This window comes from Lathyrus oleraceus, chromosome 3, assembly GCF_024323335.1.
Source record: "Lathyrus oleraceus cultivar Zhongwan6 chromosome 3, CAAS_Psat_ZW6_1.0, whole genome shotgun sequence".
Classification (NCBI taxonomy): Eukaryota; Viridiplantae; Streptophyta; class Magnoliopsida; order Fabales; family Fabaceae; genus Lathyrus; species Lathyrus oleraceus.
The window spans coordinates 268,803,541-268,819,741 of record NC_066581.1 but is presented as its reverse complement, the minus strand read 5'-3'; the positions used below and the strand labels follow the sequence as shown (position 1 = coordinate 268,819,741).

The 16,201-nt window shown below is 34.0% G+C and overlaps 2 protein-coding genes across 2 annotated transcripts; one reads left to right on the top strand and one right to left on the bottom strand.

The window, feature by feature from the left end:
* Positions 1-7,322: 7,322 nt before the first annotated feature.
* LOC127126884 (MDIS1-interacting receptor like kinase 2) lies at positions 7,323-10,765 on the bottom strand. The gene is made up of 2 exons (XM_051055889.1): positions 7,878-10,765; positions 7,323-7,801 (listed from the first exon to the last, which is right to left on the bottom strand). The coding sequence occupies exons 1-2, from the start codon at positions 10,693-10,695 to the stop codon at positions 7,446-7,448; spliced, it is 3,174 nt and encodes a 1,057-aa protein (XP_050911846.1). The 5' UTR covers positions 10,696-10,765; the 3' UTR covers positions 7,323-7,445.
* Positions 10,766-13,196: 2,431 nt separating this feature from the next.
* Positions 13,197-14,491, top strand: LOC127130776 (uncharacterized; the record flags this gene model as incomplete). The annotated part of the gene is made up of 1 exon (XM_051059741.1): positions 13,197-14,491. A coding segment is annotated over exon 1 (966 nt), but the record flags the coding sequence as incomplete, so codon positions are not given.
* Positions 14,492-16,201: the final 1,710 nt, after the last annotated feature.

Below are 16,201 nucleotides of genomic sequence, written 5' to 3'. Positions count from 1 at the left end.
GAGGGCCAATGTAGTCAACTGAAAAGTCAATTGTATGTTTTGAGTGTGGAAATTAAGTTTCTTCATCCCATTCATGTCCAAATCATGCTTATTCATCATTTCAAAGATCAAGGTTGAAGAATTTGAAGTCAAGTCAAAAGTTTCCAAAAATGGAAAGTGACCTATAATTTTAACTTTCCAAAAATGGCAAGTTTTTGATCCAACTTCAACTCAACTTTCCAACATCAAATAAGCTTCAAATGGAATTTTGTCCAACATGAAAGTTGAAGAAATCCCTCTCCCATTTCCAAAAAGTCCAAGATCATGAGCATCTGATGAATGGTTGAGGAGATATGATCCAATCATTTCCAAGTGTGCATGGAACTTCAAATGGCCATATCTTTTGATTCATAACTCCAAATTTGGTGGTTCTTTTTGCATTTTACTTCACATGACATGAGCTTTTCAAAACATTCACCACATTGCATGAATTGTGATCACATGATCATTTGCATATCCATGCCTTTTTTGGAGGGAAATTACAAAATTCAAAAATGGTGCAACATGGGAACTTTCTACCATTGTCAATGTGTTTAAAAGATGATTTTAAGTGACTTTGATGAAAAGAGTGGTACTGTTCACGTGGGTTTACTACATGCACCATGCAATTTTGATTTTTTGCAAAAACACCTTATTTTCATTAACTAAGTTAAGTATGGATTAGCAAGGTGATTAAGAGAGCATATAAATACCTAAATCTAACAGAATTTGAAGGAGGTTAATCACAATTCACCATTTCTAGATCTAGTTTTCATCTCCCTCCAAAATTTTCTTCAAAATCAAAATTCAAATTTCTTCAACATAACACCTTGTTTTTGTTGAAGATTCATGATCAGTGAGTTGAATAGAGTGTGAATCAAGTGTTTGTTTGAAGAATTCGTGCAAGAATCAAGCAGTTGAAGCTCAAAAAAACTCAAAGATGGAAATTCAGAATTAAGCTAGATCTACACGGTTTCAAGCTTCCTTTTCTTCATCAAACATCATTTCAAGCATTGTAGATTGGATTTGGATCATTACAAGCTGTGGATCGTGCATTTCCAAGATTCTGCTCTTCAAGAGGTCAAGTTTCGAATCTCTTAATTCTCAAATTCATTGCTATATTCTTGTAGATCTTCTATTCCTGATGATTCTGAGCTAAAAATCGTGTGAATTGGTGCATTATTGAGCAAGATATGTGTGATTAAAGTTTGATGCATCAAAATGTTTTCTATCGATTCTCTCTTGTTATGTTGAATTAAGTTTAAATGTTTGTTGATCTATGATCTCCATTGAAAATGCTTCATGTTGATGTGCTGGTTTTGGATTTCTGGAAATTTCTGGAAAATTGCATGAAGCTCATGCACTGTTCATCTTCGTCTTCATGGAGAAGACGAAGTAGCGTCGGTTTAGCGTCGGATTTGTGTCCAATTGATCTTCGTTAGGGTTTACAGTGGAACAATGTCGTTTTGTACACAGCGCACGCTCATTCAAATCCATACATGGATCGATTCCCAGTGCTGCCACATTTTCAAATTGCTTTCATCATTATATGCTTTCCCTCCATTTCCATGTGCTATGATCATTTTTGTTTCAAATTTTTTATGCCAACTTTAAAAAATCATAACAAATTGAAAAATGATCCAAAAAATGCCTGGTTTTTTGCTACTTGTTCCTTAGAATGTCTAGTTTTTTATGATGATAATTTCAGAAGTTGTGCATGGCTGGATTTTTGTTTGTGCTATAATCTTTGATCATGTGTACATTTGTGACCTTGCCTTATTCATCTTATTGTGAAATGCTTGATTTTAATCCAAATTGCTTGGAATTTTACATGATGATTCTTGACACATTGATGGATGTTTTAGGCTTGGTTTGGTATTTTTCCCATTTACCATTTCTGTTTTATACACATGTTTGCATGGTGTGACAATTTGCGTCACACATTTGGTTGTTTAACTTGTGCAATTTAATTTCCATGCCAAATGATCTTTGATGCTTCTGATTTTTGTATGTTGATCATGTTGGATGTGTTGAATGCTCATGAATTTTTCCAGAATTATTTGAATCATTTCTGTTTTGATTTGGAATTTTCATTCATGATGATCATATATGAGCTTTGAAATTGTCTTTGACTTCTCTTGCTTGATACATGGCCTTGCTTGATGATTTTGTTGTGATCCTTTTTAGGACATGTTAATATGTGTTTGAAGTTGCATTGTATTGAATTTCAGCTCCTGTTTTGAATTTTTTCTTCACCTTTGACCCTAGGCTTTGACCTAGTGGTTTGTACTTACATGTGAGCTTTGAATTTCAAGTTCAAGCATCCAAATTCCATGGTTAATGTTGCTTCATCATTTGAATGTTGATATTTGCTTTTGATTGCTAACATTTGCTGTTTTGTAGGTTGATACTAAGTCACTTGAGTTTGCCTTATGGCTTACATTTTGTACATTGGGATTGTCTGTTTGTTATTGACTGTTGTCTGTTTGTCTGAGTATTTGTATTAATTTGTTTAGTTGTTTACACATGTACCTAAGTTACTTTAAGTTCATTTGAACTTTGCTTTGCTTTTGCTTGTGGTTGGCATACCACTTAGGTATAATCCCTAATCTTCATGTAGTCTGGAAGACCTGCTGTTATTGGCAGGCACCTGTCTGAAGCCCTCCTTAAGAGGCCATGTTTTTGTTTGTTTAATTTTGTGCCAAGCAGGTAAAGTCCTCTTAAGAGGCAATTGGCAGATAAAAGGGATGTGTAATCCATCCCCTGCTATTCAGTGGTGTCATTCACTTTGCTCACACCATGTGTTGATGCATTATGAATAAGAACCCAAGATCTTATAGAGTCAACCATATGTGGAGAAGAGTTCCCTCATTCTGAACTCCCACACTTTCTATTGATTAAAGCTCTCCCAGGCCAGGGATAAGAGCTATGAGGCATAACCCTCATCTCCATTTCATCTGCTTCACCCTAACTCTCAATGTTAGGGTTAAGAGATCAAAACACCACATTCCAGTTGGCTTGTTTCTAAAGCCTAACCTTGCTTGAGCCCATTGATTGTGTATAGTGTGTGCTAATTGGTTACTTGTTGTTTGTTTGCCCATATGTGCATGATTGTTTGTGTGTGCCTCTGTGCATTGTTTTCATCTTTGAACATTAATTGTATATCATCTCATGATCATTGTTCATACTTTGTGACATCTTGTTTTGTCCATTGAGGAGTCAATTGTAAGTCCATTTATTGGCAGTTATTTCCTATGATCTGGTAGGAGTTGGGACTAAGACCATTGATTGGCATCCCTTTTCCTTGGAGTCGAGTGTAAGATCATTTATTGGCAACTTGTTTCCTCTTGCTTATTGCATTTGTTTTCTTTGCTTTGTGAGACTAGTGTAAGTCCATTGATTGGCATCCGGTATCCATTTTGGTTTTGTGAGGCTGGTGTAAATCCATTGATTGGTATCTGGTTTCCATGTTTTCTTTGTTTTGTGAGATTGATGTAAGTCCATTGATTGGCATCCGGTATCCATCTTTGTTTTGTGAGTCTAGTGTAAGTCCATTGATTGGCATCTGGTTTCCATTTATGTTGGCTTTGCCTGATACTTTGTTTATCTATTTCCTGCTTGTTGCCTTTTCCAAAGGAATCACTTGGATCATCTACATATGATCTCAAGAGGTGAACACCTAAGAAGTTTTGCATCCCTTAACATCCCACCTTTTTGTTCCTTGAACCTCCATTTTGCATGTTAACTCAAACCAGAAAAAATATTGTGCAAACATTTTCATTTCTTTTCAAATTAGAAACCTAGGCCTTAAGCCTTTGATTTGTCAAACTTCATTTTCATAATACTTCTTTTGAATTGAATTCTAATCATACTTTGACCATCTTTTTGTGAATAATCCTAATTGACTAATTACACTCATTCAATTGTTTTGTGGCTCAAGTCCACTTCTTGATAAGTTTTCATACATTAGCCATAGATCTCAATTATCTTAGTGGTTGATGTAAATCTCACATTTTGTCCTTAGTGATTGAATTGTAAGACTTCCTTGCTTATTATAGGGCATGGTCCCTCACTAGCAAGTTGAAGTTTTTCTCACATGGTGGATGTGTGGTTGTATAGGTTGAGTTTTCTCCCGTGGATAATGAAAGACCTTAGGGCTTTTGTTTAAAATCAATCCACTTACTTTTTGGAAATCTTTTAGCCGAACTACGAGGTTTTGATCCTGTAAAGGTACGTAGGCAATGGTTATCCATCCAAACACAAAAATAATAAAAATTGTATATTCTTCTCTCATCCTCCCAATCAATGTTTGCACAATAAATATTTTCATAAACAATATCTTTTGCAGCGATTTGTGAAAAAGGTTCCCCAGGAGTACCTAGGATGCATTGGGTGCCTAACACCTTCCCTTTGCATAATTACCCCCTTACCCAGATCTCTGACCTTTCATTAGTTTTCTATGTGTAAAACTTCTTAGGCTTTTGTTCGCTTTTTAGCCATTCCTTTGGATAAATAAAAGTGCGGTGGCGACTCTATCTTTGTATGCTTTGCTTTTGATTTAGTCAATAAATCATAAAGCGACGAATACACCGCTACATTGTGATGTTGGACTTGTAAGCTTCCCTCCAAATCCATCTTATTGTTAACCAACCATTTTCAGTTCACTATGTCATTGATGATTTACCAAACACAAATATGTTACATCTTTTTATAACTTTTCTAGATAAAATGGCCATCTAAGATCTAAAGTTTGTGTCTGAGGTGTTCAACATTTTAGCTATATTCATTATGGAGTTGGTTTGTACAAAGAATTGAATTGGAAAATCTTCTTATTTTTTTAAGACAAGTAACACACAATTAAGGATCATGTTTCTGAATTTTTTATTTTTAATAGTAATTGAAGAAGTTTTTTCAAGTCCTATCATGTTTTACTATGTACTTTTGCTACAGTTTGTATGCCGCAAAAGATCTCATCAATGTAGTTTTTTAGTTTGGTTGTTTGTATTGATTTCGATATTCATATACACTTTTGGATTTTCATTCTTAAAATTTGTTTTTGAAATCTAATTTTAAAGAGTGTTTTTAGAAAGAGAATTATCAAAAATATTTGTTTGATAGACTAGTTTTTAAAAATTGTTTTTGAAATATGAAAATTGAAAAAATTCATTTGATAGTTTAATTTTCGATACTATTTTTAATAAGAGATTAAAAATAGATAATTCTTTTTAATTAATAATAAAATATATTTCGTTATCTATAAATAGAAATATAATTTAGTCACTAATTATTTAATATAAGATCTAAGAATGTATGTCAACTATTTTTTTAATATTAATTATATAATTAATAAAATATTATTTTAATAATAAGAGATTGACACATAATTTTAAACAAATGATTTAAATCATTTTCATGACATTCATCATTACTATTTTTGTTTATAATTAATCACTTTCTCTTCCTCAATTTTATAAGAAATATAAATTATACTATAATATGATTGAAAATTTTATTTTTTATTGATTTTTCTTATTAAATTAGTTTTATTATTTAAGTATTATTAAAATTACAACTTTACTAAGAAATATTGTAAGAGTATTTTTAGTTAGAACCATTTTACTTTTTAAACATTCATGTTTATTATCTACTCCAATTGAAAAATAAGTGATAGATTTTAAAAATCGGATTGAATCAACGGATCAAATTGAGAATCAGATGAGTCACCGATATAGTTTGATTGTTGGATTTATTAAAGTATTGTATTTGTGGGAATCAGTCAGAATCGACCAAAACTGATAAAAATTGAGAATTAATTGTTTAAATTTTTGCTTTTTTTTCCTCCGACAAAATGTCGTCATTTTGATAATTCTTTTTTTAAATAAAATTAAAATATAAAGAGATTTTGTTCAAAATTTATTTAGAACAACTTTTCCACCTTAAAATTAAATTTATTAGACGATACATTTATTTTGTTATTCAATTTCAGTTTGACTTTGTTCAAAATTTATATAGATTTATATTTTGTACTATTTTGTTATGTGTATATTTAAAATTTTAATTTAAAGAATGAATTCTTAAAATTATGATATTTTGAATTTTTGAATTTTTTTAGCAATCGTGATTTTTTTTAGAGATCGGGTCACCCGATTCGACGATTTAATAACTATATAATTTTGTTATAGATATCGATTTATTCAACCAAATTATCTGATTTAATCTGATTATATTATGCGATTCGACTAATGATCAAATGGTTCGAACAATGAACCAGTACATTCTCACCGATTTGATGACCGGTCAATTTTCTTAAACAATTATTATTAATAAAAAATATTTATTATTTTTGAAATGAAAAAAATATATGATTTTATAAAAGGTCAAATTGTTATAAAAAATTGAGAGAAAATCTAAATTTGTCAATTTAAAAAAAAAAATATTAATATTTATAAATTATTAATATTTATAAATTATAAATATTTTTTTTAGAAAAAAATGTTAATAAAAATACTTTCAAAATTAAATAAACACAGTTATTTTATTTGTATTTGGTATAACAACTTATTATTATATGGAGGATAATATATTACTTTGTTTTATATATGTCTGAAAAGTATTAAGAAAAAATTAATTATAGAGATTAATAAAATTATGGTTATAATTATGGAAACTGCCATTAATGAAAATTATAGAAAAAATTTAGAGATTAATTGATTTTTTACACTGTCAGTTAATTACAATCACTCATTTGACAGTGCATACCAATTAATCTCAAAAATCTATTTCTCGTGTGTATTCAATTCAATAGTAGGATTTGGAAAGTGAAAAGCAAAATAAAAATTAAAACATATCAAAAGCTATTTTTGTTTTTTAGATTTAAAAACTGAAAAATTAAAAAGAATTTTAGAAAACAATTTTTAAAAATTAGCTTTTCAAATATATTTTTTAATTTTTAATTTTTAAAAACTAAAAAACTGTTTATGGAAAGGGATTCAAACAGCTTTACTGAAGGTATCTTATTATTACAAAACATAAATTTTGGGTAAAATTTCTGACGGATGATACATAGCTAATATAAGATCTATACTCATTTAACCAATTAATATTACCCACAAGTTATTTAAGGTTTGACTGCGGGTAATACGGTTGAGTGTTAATGACCTTTGGTAAACTGCATAGGCTTTTACGGAGGGCTTAGTGTTTGTCGTACCATTATCCACGCATTCTCTAATAACTGAGGTTTTTTTTACTCTGGATAATGACAAAATCGACTGTTTATTCATATCCAAAACTTAGAACAAAATTGATGAGGATGAAATCGACTATTTATTTGATTTATATCCAAAACTAACAACGGAACAAACTTGAAAAAGACAAGGATGTTAGTACAAATACAAAATAGATAAAAATAAATAAATTATTTCAAAGAGTTATTCTAGTTGTCCTAGTCTAATCATGCGAAGTTGGTTCCCCAAAGGTGTTTTTCCTATTGCAAGCATCTTGGATACTTGTTCCATGGTTGGTCTAGAATGTGGTTTTTGACTCAAGCAAGCCAATGCCAACCTTGCAATCAAGATCACTTCTTCATCAATTGGTTTCATAACTTGTTGAGGTCGTTGATCTAAAACATCTTTCAACAACATATTATCAGCCATTGATCTTGTAGATGGTGACAAAAATAATGAAATGAGATCTCCGGGATGTTTTCCCATTATGATTTCCAATGCAAGAACTCCGAAGCTGTAAACATCACATTTCTCATTCGCTTCCACTGTTTGTGCCAATTCTGCAAACAAACAAATTAACTTATGAGTTTCAATATGATAATATAAAATCAAAACAAGAGGAAAAATGATTCTAACCTGGAGCTGCATACCCAAAAGTTCCTGCAAAATGGGTATAACTAGGTAAACCAGGCTTTAGAAACTTAGCCGTCCCGAAGTCGGAGACATGAGCTTCATAGTCAAGATTAAGGAGAACGTTTTTGCTTGATATGTCGCGATGAATAATTGGAGGCGAGCAATCATGATGCAGGTAGGACAAAGCATTGGCAACACCTTTAACAACATTCACCCTCTTTTCCCAATCAAACGCAGTGGCTTGTGTGTCATTGTTTAGCATTTTATCTAAGCTTCCACCTTCCATGAACTTGTAAACCAAGAATGAGAACTTAGAATGTGAACAAAATCCATAAAGCTTTATGATGTTCCTGTGTTTGATTTCTGTCAAGGTTTCAATCTCACTGATAAAAGGCTTTGAACTGAAATATGACTTTGTTTCATCTGTTACAAAATGAAACTTCTTAACAGCAACAACCAAATCTGAAGACAACTCTGCTTTGTAAACACTTCCTTGACTCCCAACTCCGATGAGGTGTTTGTCATCAAAATTCTCAGTAGCTTCAATGATATTTTCAAACATCATTTTCCCATCATGAGTCCAAATTGAAAACAGTACTCCCCTTTGTGCTTCTTCAGTTTGGCTTTCTTTCTTTGATGATTTTCTTCGACACAAAATATACATTGAAACTCCGACACTGCACACCGCTAATATTAAAGCTCCTAGAGCAATCAATACTGACCAAAGGACATTTTTGCTCTTTCGACTATGGCTTGTTGCACAAGGATCCAATCCTGAGATATTTCCACACAAGCCTTTGTTATTTTTGAATGATTCAAATGAAGCATTAAGAAAAGCCGGAATTTTCGGAAGCGGTCCGTCTAACTGGTTGTCTGATATGTTAACGAAATCCAAACTCCTCTCAAAATTTAGAGGAATGGTTCCAGAAAGCATATTATGTGAGAGATTCAACATTGACAACTGCACCAAATCTCCAAAAGCTGTTGGTATTTTTCCATTCAAAAAATTGCCACTGAGATCAAGTGACTCAAGAGCTGAACCAAACTGATGTGGAATACTTCCTTCAATTTTATTTCTGCTTAAATTCAACAGTCGTAACCTCGGTAGCCTCGTAACTTCTTCCGGTATCGTGCCACTCAACTCGTTTCCACCGAGATCCAACATTTCAAGTCTTTGCAGCATTCCAATTTCTATTGGGATATTATCTCTGAGTTGATTGTTACTAATCTTGAGTTCAACTAATGATTTCATGTCTCCTAATTCCTTTGGAAGTTTCCCAGTCAATTGATTTGAAGAAAGATGAAGCTTACCTAGCTTGGTTAAACCAATAATTTCTAATGGTATAACGCCAGAAATATTATTGTTTGATACCTTGAAAGTATCCAGATCAAGACTCTTTTCCCAGTTTGTTGAAAGGTGTCCATGAAATTTATTGTCACTCATATCAAGATACCGCAATTTCGGATATACACCAAAATCTTGTGATATATCTCCTTCGATTTGATTCTCCTCGAGCCTGATTCTTTCAATGCTAGAACAATTTTTCAAACTTGTTGGCACCGGACCGGTGAAACGATTGTGATAAGCATTTAAGTAGCTTAATTTTCCACCAGAGCATATTTGAGACGGCAAATGGCCAACCAAATAATTCTCAGACACAACAAAGGACTCCCAATTGGTAATGTTGTAAAGTCCATTTGGGATTCTACCGTGAAGTTTATTGCTAGCTACTTCAAAAACAGTGAGCTTCTTCAAATTTCCAATTGAATCTGGAATTGTTCCAGACAGATTGTTTACTTGGAGACTAAGAACATCCAAATTGATTAAATTACCTATCGAGGCAGGAATTGATCCAGAAAGACGATTAAACAACAAATACAAAACAACTAGATTTTTCAACTTTCCAATTGTGGAAGGAATGGATCCCGAAAGGCGATTTTCATCAAGTGCAAGTTCATTCAAATTAACCAAGTTTTGTATAGAATCGGAGATGGAACCAGAAAGATTCATATTTTGAAAGTAAATCACATTCAAGCTAGACATGTTCCACAAGGATTGTGGAATTGGACCAGAGAACATGGTGTTATTAGAAAGTATAAGTTTATTCAATTTACTCATGTTACCTATGGTTTCAGGGATAACACCAGATAGAGAATTGCATGACAAATCAATAAGAATAAGGTTTGTCAAAAGCCCAATTTCTTTTGGAATTGAACCAATTAGGCTACTTTCCGGAATTGCTAGATACCCTAATTTGTTCAATTTTCCAATCTCAGGAGGAATAGATCCACCAGAAAAATCATTGCTTCCTAAATCTAGATATAATAAATTGGATAAATTTCCTATGGAGTTAGAAATTTCTCCACTTAGTTTACAAACTGAAAAATCAAGGTTTTGTAAACTTTTCAAAGTGAAAATTTGTTGAGGAATGGAACCCTCAATAGGGTTTCGAGAAAAATTCAATGTGCTTATTTTTGACATGTTACCAATTTGTGGAGGAATGGTTCCATAAAAGTGGTTACGGTAGATGTTTATGGTTATGAGGTTTGGGAATGAAGAAAAAGTGAGAGAGTGAAGTGTACCTTTAAGTCCAAAATTTTCAAGGTTTATGATGGAAATGGATTTGGATTTGTGACATTGAATTCCTCTCCATGTGCATGGATTTGTGTTATTTATCCAAGTTGATAGGAGAGTTTGGCTATGGTTATCAAAAGTATGTTTCCATTTTAACAAAGCCTGTGCTTCAATTTCAATGGCTTCAAATACAGCTTGTGAGCATGAAAGTGATGAAAGGACAAAGAGAATTATGAACATAATCATAATGATGTAAATGGTAGCACTATTATAATCAATGTTGGTTGAGGGGTTTATGATTTTTTCATGATCAAAGTGGGTGGTATATAAAGTGTTATCATGTGGGAATATGTGGTTATTATTATTTGAAAAAAATGATTTAGGTTTAGGGGTGGCAATTGGATCCATTTAGAGAAAATCCATCCAATTCATTCATCAAAAAATCCATCCAATTCATCTACTACATAAAAAAATTAAGTTAATGGATTGATCAAATCCATCCATTTATAAACATGGATTGATCAAATCCATCCAACACATTTTAATGATCCAATGAATTTTTTTATCTAATCTTAAAAAAATATTTTTTTTAAATATTAATTTTTTTTTTTTGAAAAATAAAAATAAATTTATTTTTTTCGAAAAAAAATATTTTTTTTTGAAAATACAAAAAATCGTTTTTTTTCGAAAAATTTAAAAATAATTTTGAAAAATACCAAATTTTGATTTTATTTTCGAAAAATTTATTTTTTTACGAATATAAAAAAAATATATTTTTTCGAAAAAAAAAACAATTTTTAAATTATTTTTTTTGAAAATACAAAAATATATTTTTTTTTCAGAAAAAATGATTTTTCTCGACAAAAGCTAATATTGTTTTATTAAAAAAAAAATAAAAAAAATAAGTGATTTTTTTCAAAAAAGAAAAATTTTAAAGGAAAAAGAAATGGATGGATGGATATCCATCCACTAAAAATATGATAATGGATGGATTGGATTGATTTTTATTCTTAATGGATGAATTGGATTGGATATTTTTAAAAAAAATTTAGTGGATTGTTAATGGATAATGGATTGTTTTGATCCATCCATTAACGATCCAATCCATATCCATCCATTAACGATCCAATCCATATCCATCCAATCCATCCATTTTGCCACCCCTATTTAGGTTAAACTTTGTGGTCCACATAAGTCTGCCTCAAAGTATGCATGTGAATATATGACACTAATACAAATTTTATACTTACATGTTTATCATTTTTTATCTAACTTATGAAATGAGCTTGTTTTTTTGGTTTTTCTTGCTTCCAAAATTAATTTTGAATGAATTAATATTATAAAGTTGATTCTAATTAAAAATAAGTTGAAATTTAAGTGATTTATATTTGGATATATTTATGAAAAAGTAAATTAATAAATAAATTTTAATATAAAGGTCCACTTGTACGTCAGTGATTAGAACATTCTTAATGGATTTGGGCATTTGCCCAATCCGTAATAGTTTTCCTTCAAATCCTTGCTACAAGTCCTGAAGCGAGTATTGTTGATGCAAATGTAATGAGACTGGACTAGGAATATGAATTGTTGAGAAGATTGATTGTTGATAACGTGTTATGGGAGGAGAGATAATTGTGGTTGCACTGAGTAGGAGTAGCTGTCATGGTGAACATGTGAATGTGATGCATTATGTACAGACATAACATTCTTACGACAGAGACCTCAACATGCCCCCTGCGTGTAGGGTATGGAGGTGACGCATATATGCTCATTTGAATGAACTCAAGTGAAGTTATTACCTCAAGAATTCATATGAGTAATTTTATGTGATCTTTAATCTTTTGAAGAATCCTGACCGTTAAACTTGACACTCTTCGGGCATATAAATCAAAAACTTGAGACTAAATATCACTTTTTGACTTCTTTTTCATTTCTTGAGTACAATCTAAAAGAGAACTTCTTTTGTTTGTTACTTATTTACTTATGAGACTTTTGGAATTTGGATTGCCCTTGCTTGAATGGTCATGTTTTTTCGCATCAGTTTTTCATAAACTTGCATTAAAATACAAGGTATGTATTAACTTTTTATTGATTGAATATTTGTGAACCCAAGAAGCTCAAATTGTTTGAATATGGTGAACCCAAAAAGCTCAAATTTAAGTATTCCCTTTGTAGACCTTAGTGACATAGAGCTTAATGATGTTGCTTCAAGTATTGAATAAGTGGTGGTTAATCCTGGTGATAGAGAGTCTTATCCTACTAGTATATATGAAACAAGTTGGGTGAGAATTCACTTTGGGTAAAAAAAATATGACTAACCCCCGTTTGTAAAAAAACCTAATGGATGACAATACGACACAAAGTGTTAATAGGAGTTTAGAACGTACAGTCATGCATAAGGTTACTAGGAATGAAGTAAGATGATGGTTGGAGAAACATTCCATATGTTTGACTTACATTGTCCATTTGTTTGTGTTTAAAAAGTAAAGTATACATCGTGAAGAAGCCCATGATAGAATAGAATATTTGATTATTATTAGTCATAAATAATTTCCTATAATTAGGATTGTATCATAATTACATACGTTACACATTGTTGTATATATACCCTATTCAGATTAATGAAAAGGCAACGCATTCCATTATCTTACATGGTATCAGAAAAACAAAACAGAAGCGTTCCTCATTCTCCTTCGTGAAGCAGCCGTCGCCGCCTTCCTCATTCTCCTTCGTGAAGCAGTCGCCGCCGCCGCCACCGGACCTTCGTCCTCTACATACCGCCGCTGCCGCCGCCACAGGACCTTCGTCCTCTACATACCGCCGCCGCCGAACACATCCTCTTTTCTGTTCGCGCCGCCGCCGTCGCACCACCGTGCACGAAAACCACCGCCGAATCCGCGGATTGTTCTGGTTCTTCGCCTCTGTTCGCAATTCAGATCTCCTTTCTTTTGGGTTTCACATCTCTGTTCCGACGATAGCACACCACAACGCCGTGATTTCTCTCCTCTGCGCGTCCGTGTTGTCCACTGTTGTTGTATTCTACTCGTGAATTGTTACTGTGAAACAAGAAGCAGTCATGTCTGATTCCGAAAACAGCAATAGCGACCACAATACTCAGAAAACTCCCACTGTAGCCAATGTTTCCGAGCAGTCCGTCGCTGCCACCGGTGTTTCAAAACATGATTTTCATCCCGCTCTTGCTGTCTCCAACATTAGGAACCACATTCCTATTATTCTTGAGATGGAAAAAGATCAGTATGGAACATGGGCCGAGCTTTTCCGAATTCATGCTCGCTCACATCGAGTCTTGCATCACATTGTTCCATCTACGGAAAAAGCACCTCCAGCCCCTACCGATGTCGAGCATGAACAATGGACCACTCTTGATGCCACCGTTCTCCAGTGGATTTATTCCACCATTTCTACTGATTTGCTGACCACTATCCTGGAACCCAACTCGACTGCAGTAGAAGCTTGGAATCGCTTAGAAGATATCTTTCAGGACAACCAAAATGCTCGAGCTGTCACTCTTGAGCAAGAGTTTTCTAACACTCGTATGGAGGATTTTCCAAATGTCTCTGCTTACTGTCAGCGTCTTAAGATGCTTTCTGATCAATTGAGAAATGTCGGCTCCCCTGTCAACAATCATCGTCTTGTCCTTCAGCTGATATCGGGTCTCCCAGAAGCTTACCGTAGTGTTGCCACCTTGATTCGCCAGAGTAATCCTCTCCCTGCATTCTATCAGGCTCGTTCAATGCTCACTTTGGAAGAAGCCGGTATGGCTAAGATGGCAAACACAGGCTCTCATGCTGCCATGCACACCACTCAGTCAAAACCTATTGAAGACACCTCTCAGCGTGGCAACCGCCGCCCCAACAATCGTTCTCGTTCTCGTGGCAACCAGAGCCGCGGAGGGGGACGCAATAACCGCAGTGGTCCTCAGCCTGGAGCTCCCAACACTCCTCCATCATGGTCCTCTCCTCCTTGGCAGCAGCAACAACAGTACCTAGCTTGGCAACCATGGGGTTGGACTCCACCACCATGGGCTATGCCACCGTGTCCATATCCCACCTCTCAGTGGGCACGCCCTGCCGGTCCTCCTAAGCAACCAGGCATTCTAGGACAACGTCCTCAGGTGTATGCAGCCTCTACCTCCTCTCAGATACCGACAAACATTGAGACCGCAATGCACACAATGTCACTCCACACTCCTGACAATCAGTGGTACATGGATACGGGCGCAACATCTCACACAGCTGCATCACAAGGTAATCTCTCGTCTTATTTTCCTATAAGTAATTCAAATCAGAAAGTTATTGTTGGCAGTGGCCATGAAATTCCAATTCACGGCACCGGACACACACAAATAACCACATCTCACCAACCACTTCACCTTAAACATGTCCTGCATGCCCCGAAAATTATTAAAAATTTAATTTCTGTGAGACGACTCACCACTGACAACAATGTTTCTGTTTCCTTTGACCCTTTTGGTTTTACTGTCTCTGACTTTCAGACGGGGATCTCCCTTCTCAGATGTGACAGTCGTGGAGATCTTTATCCAGTTACCACTTCTCCTAGTTTTGCCGGTCTCACTTCCAGTCTCTGGCATAGTCGTCTTGGTCATCCTGGCGTGTCTGTTTTAAATTCCCTTCGCAAAAATAAGTTCATATGTTGTGAACCTTTTAATTCTTCTGTTGTTTGTGACTCTTGTGTTTTAGGCAAACAGGTTAAATTGCCATTTTTTGATTCTCAAACTACGACCTTGATGCCTTTTGATATTTTACATAGTGATTTATGGACGTCTCCAATTTTAAGCTCTGCTGGTCATAAATATTATGTATTATACTTAGATGATTTTACAAACTTCTTGTGGACTTTTCCTATTAGCAGAAAATCCCATGTGTTTGAAACGTTCAAGTCACTTACTCAACTCATTCAAACTCAATTTTCAAAAAAAGTCAAAACATTTCAATGTGACAATGGCGGTGAATATAATAATGAGCCTTTTCAAAAGTATTGCACAGATCATGGTCTAATTTTTCGTTTCTTTTGTCCACACACATCCTCACAAAATGGGAAAGCGGAACGTAAAATAAGAACCATTAATAATATGATACGCACTATGCTAGCTCATTCTTATGTCCCCCCCTCATTTTGGCATCATGCTCTCCTCATGGCAACTTATTTGTTAAATATTATTCCCTGTAAAACACGTCATAATCAGTCACCAACACAACTTCTGTATCGTCGTGATCCCACATACACACACCTTCGAGTCTTTGGTTGTCTATGTTATCCATTATTCCCGTCGTCTACCATCAATAAGTTACAACCCCGCTCTACTCCGTGTGTCTTCTTGGGTTATCCACCGAATCATAGAGGTTACAAGTGTTTTGATTTGTCTAATAGAAAATTAATAATTTCAAGGCATGTTATCTTTGATGAAACTCAATTTCCCTTCACCAAGATACACTCCCCTTCACCTCACTCTTATCAATTCCTAGATGATGACCTTCACCCCTACCTTATACATCAGTGGCAAAATCAAATTTCACCACCTATTGCACATAACCAATCAACACCCACAAGCAAAATTGACCAGCCACTCCCCTCAATAAACCAACAATCATCATCTCCTACCTCTCAGACCAACCCACCGACTCCAATAAACTCTCCCACATCACCACAAATTCAACAACATCCACCTCCACTTACACGAACCATCACCACACGTAGCATGAAAGGCATT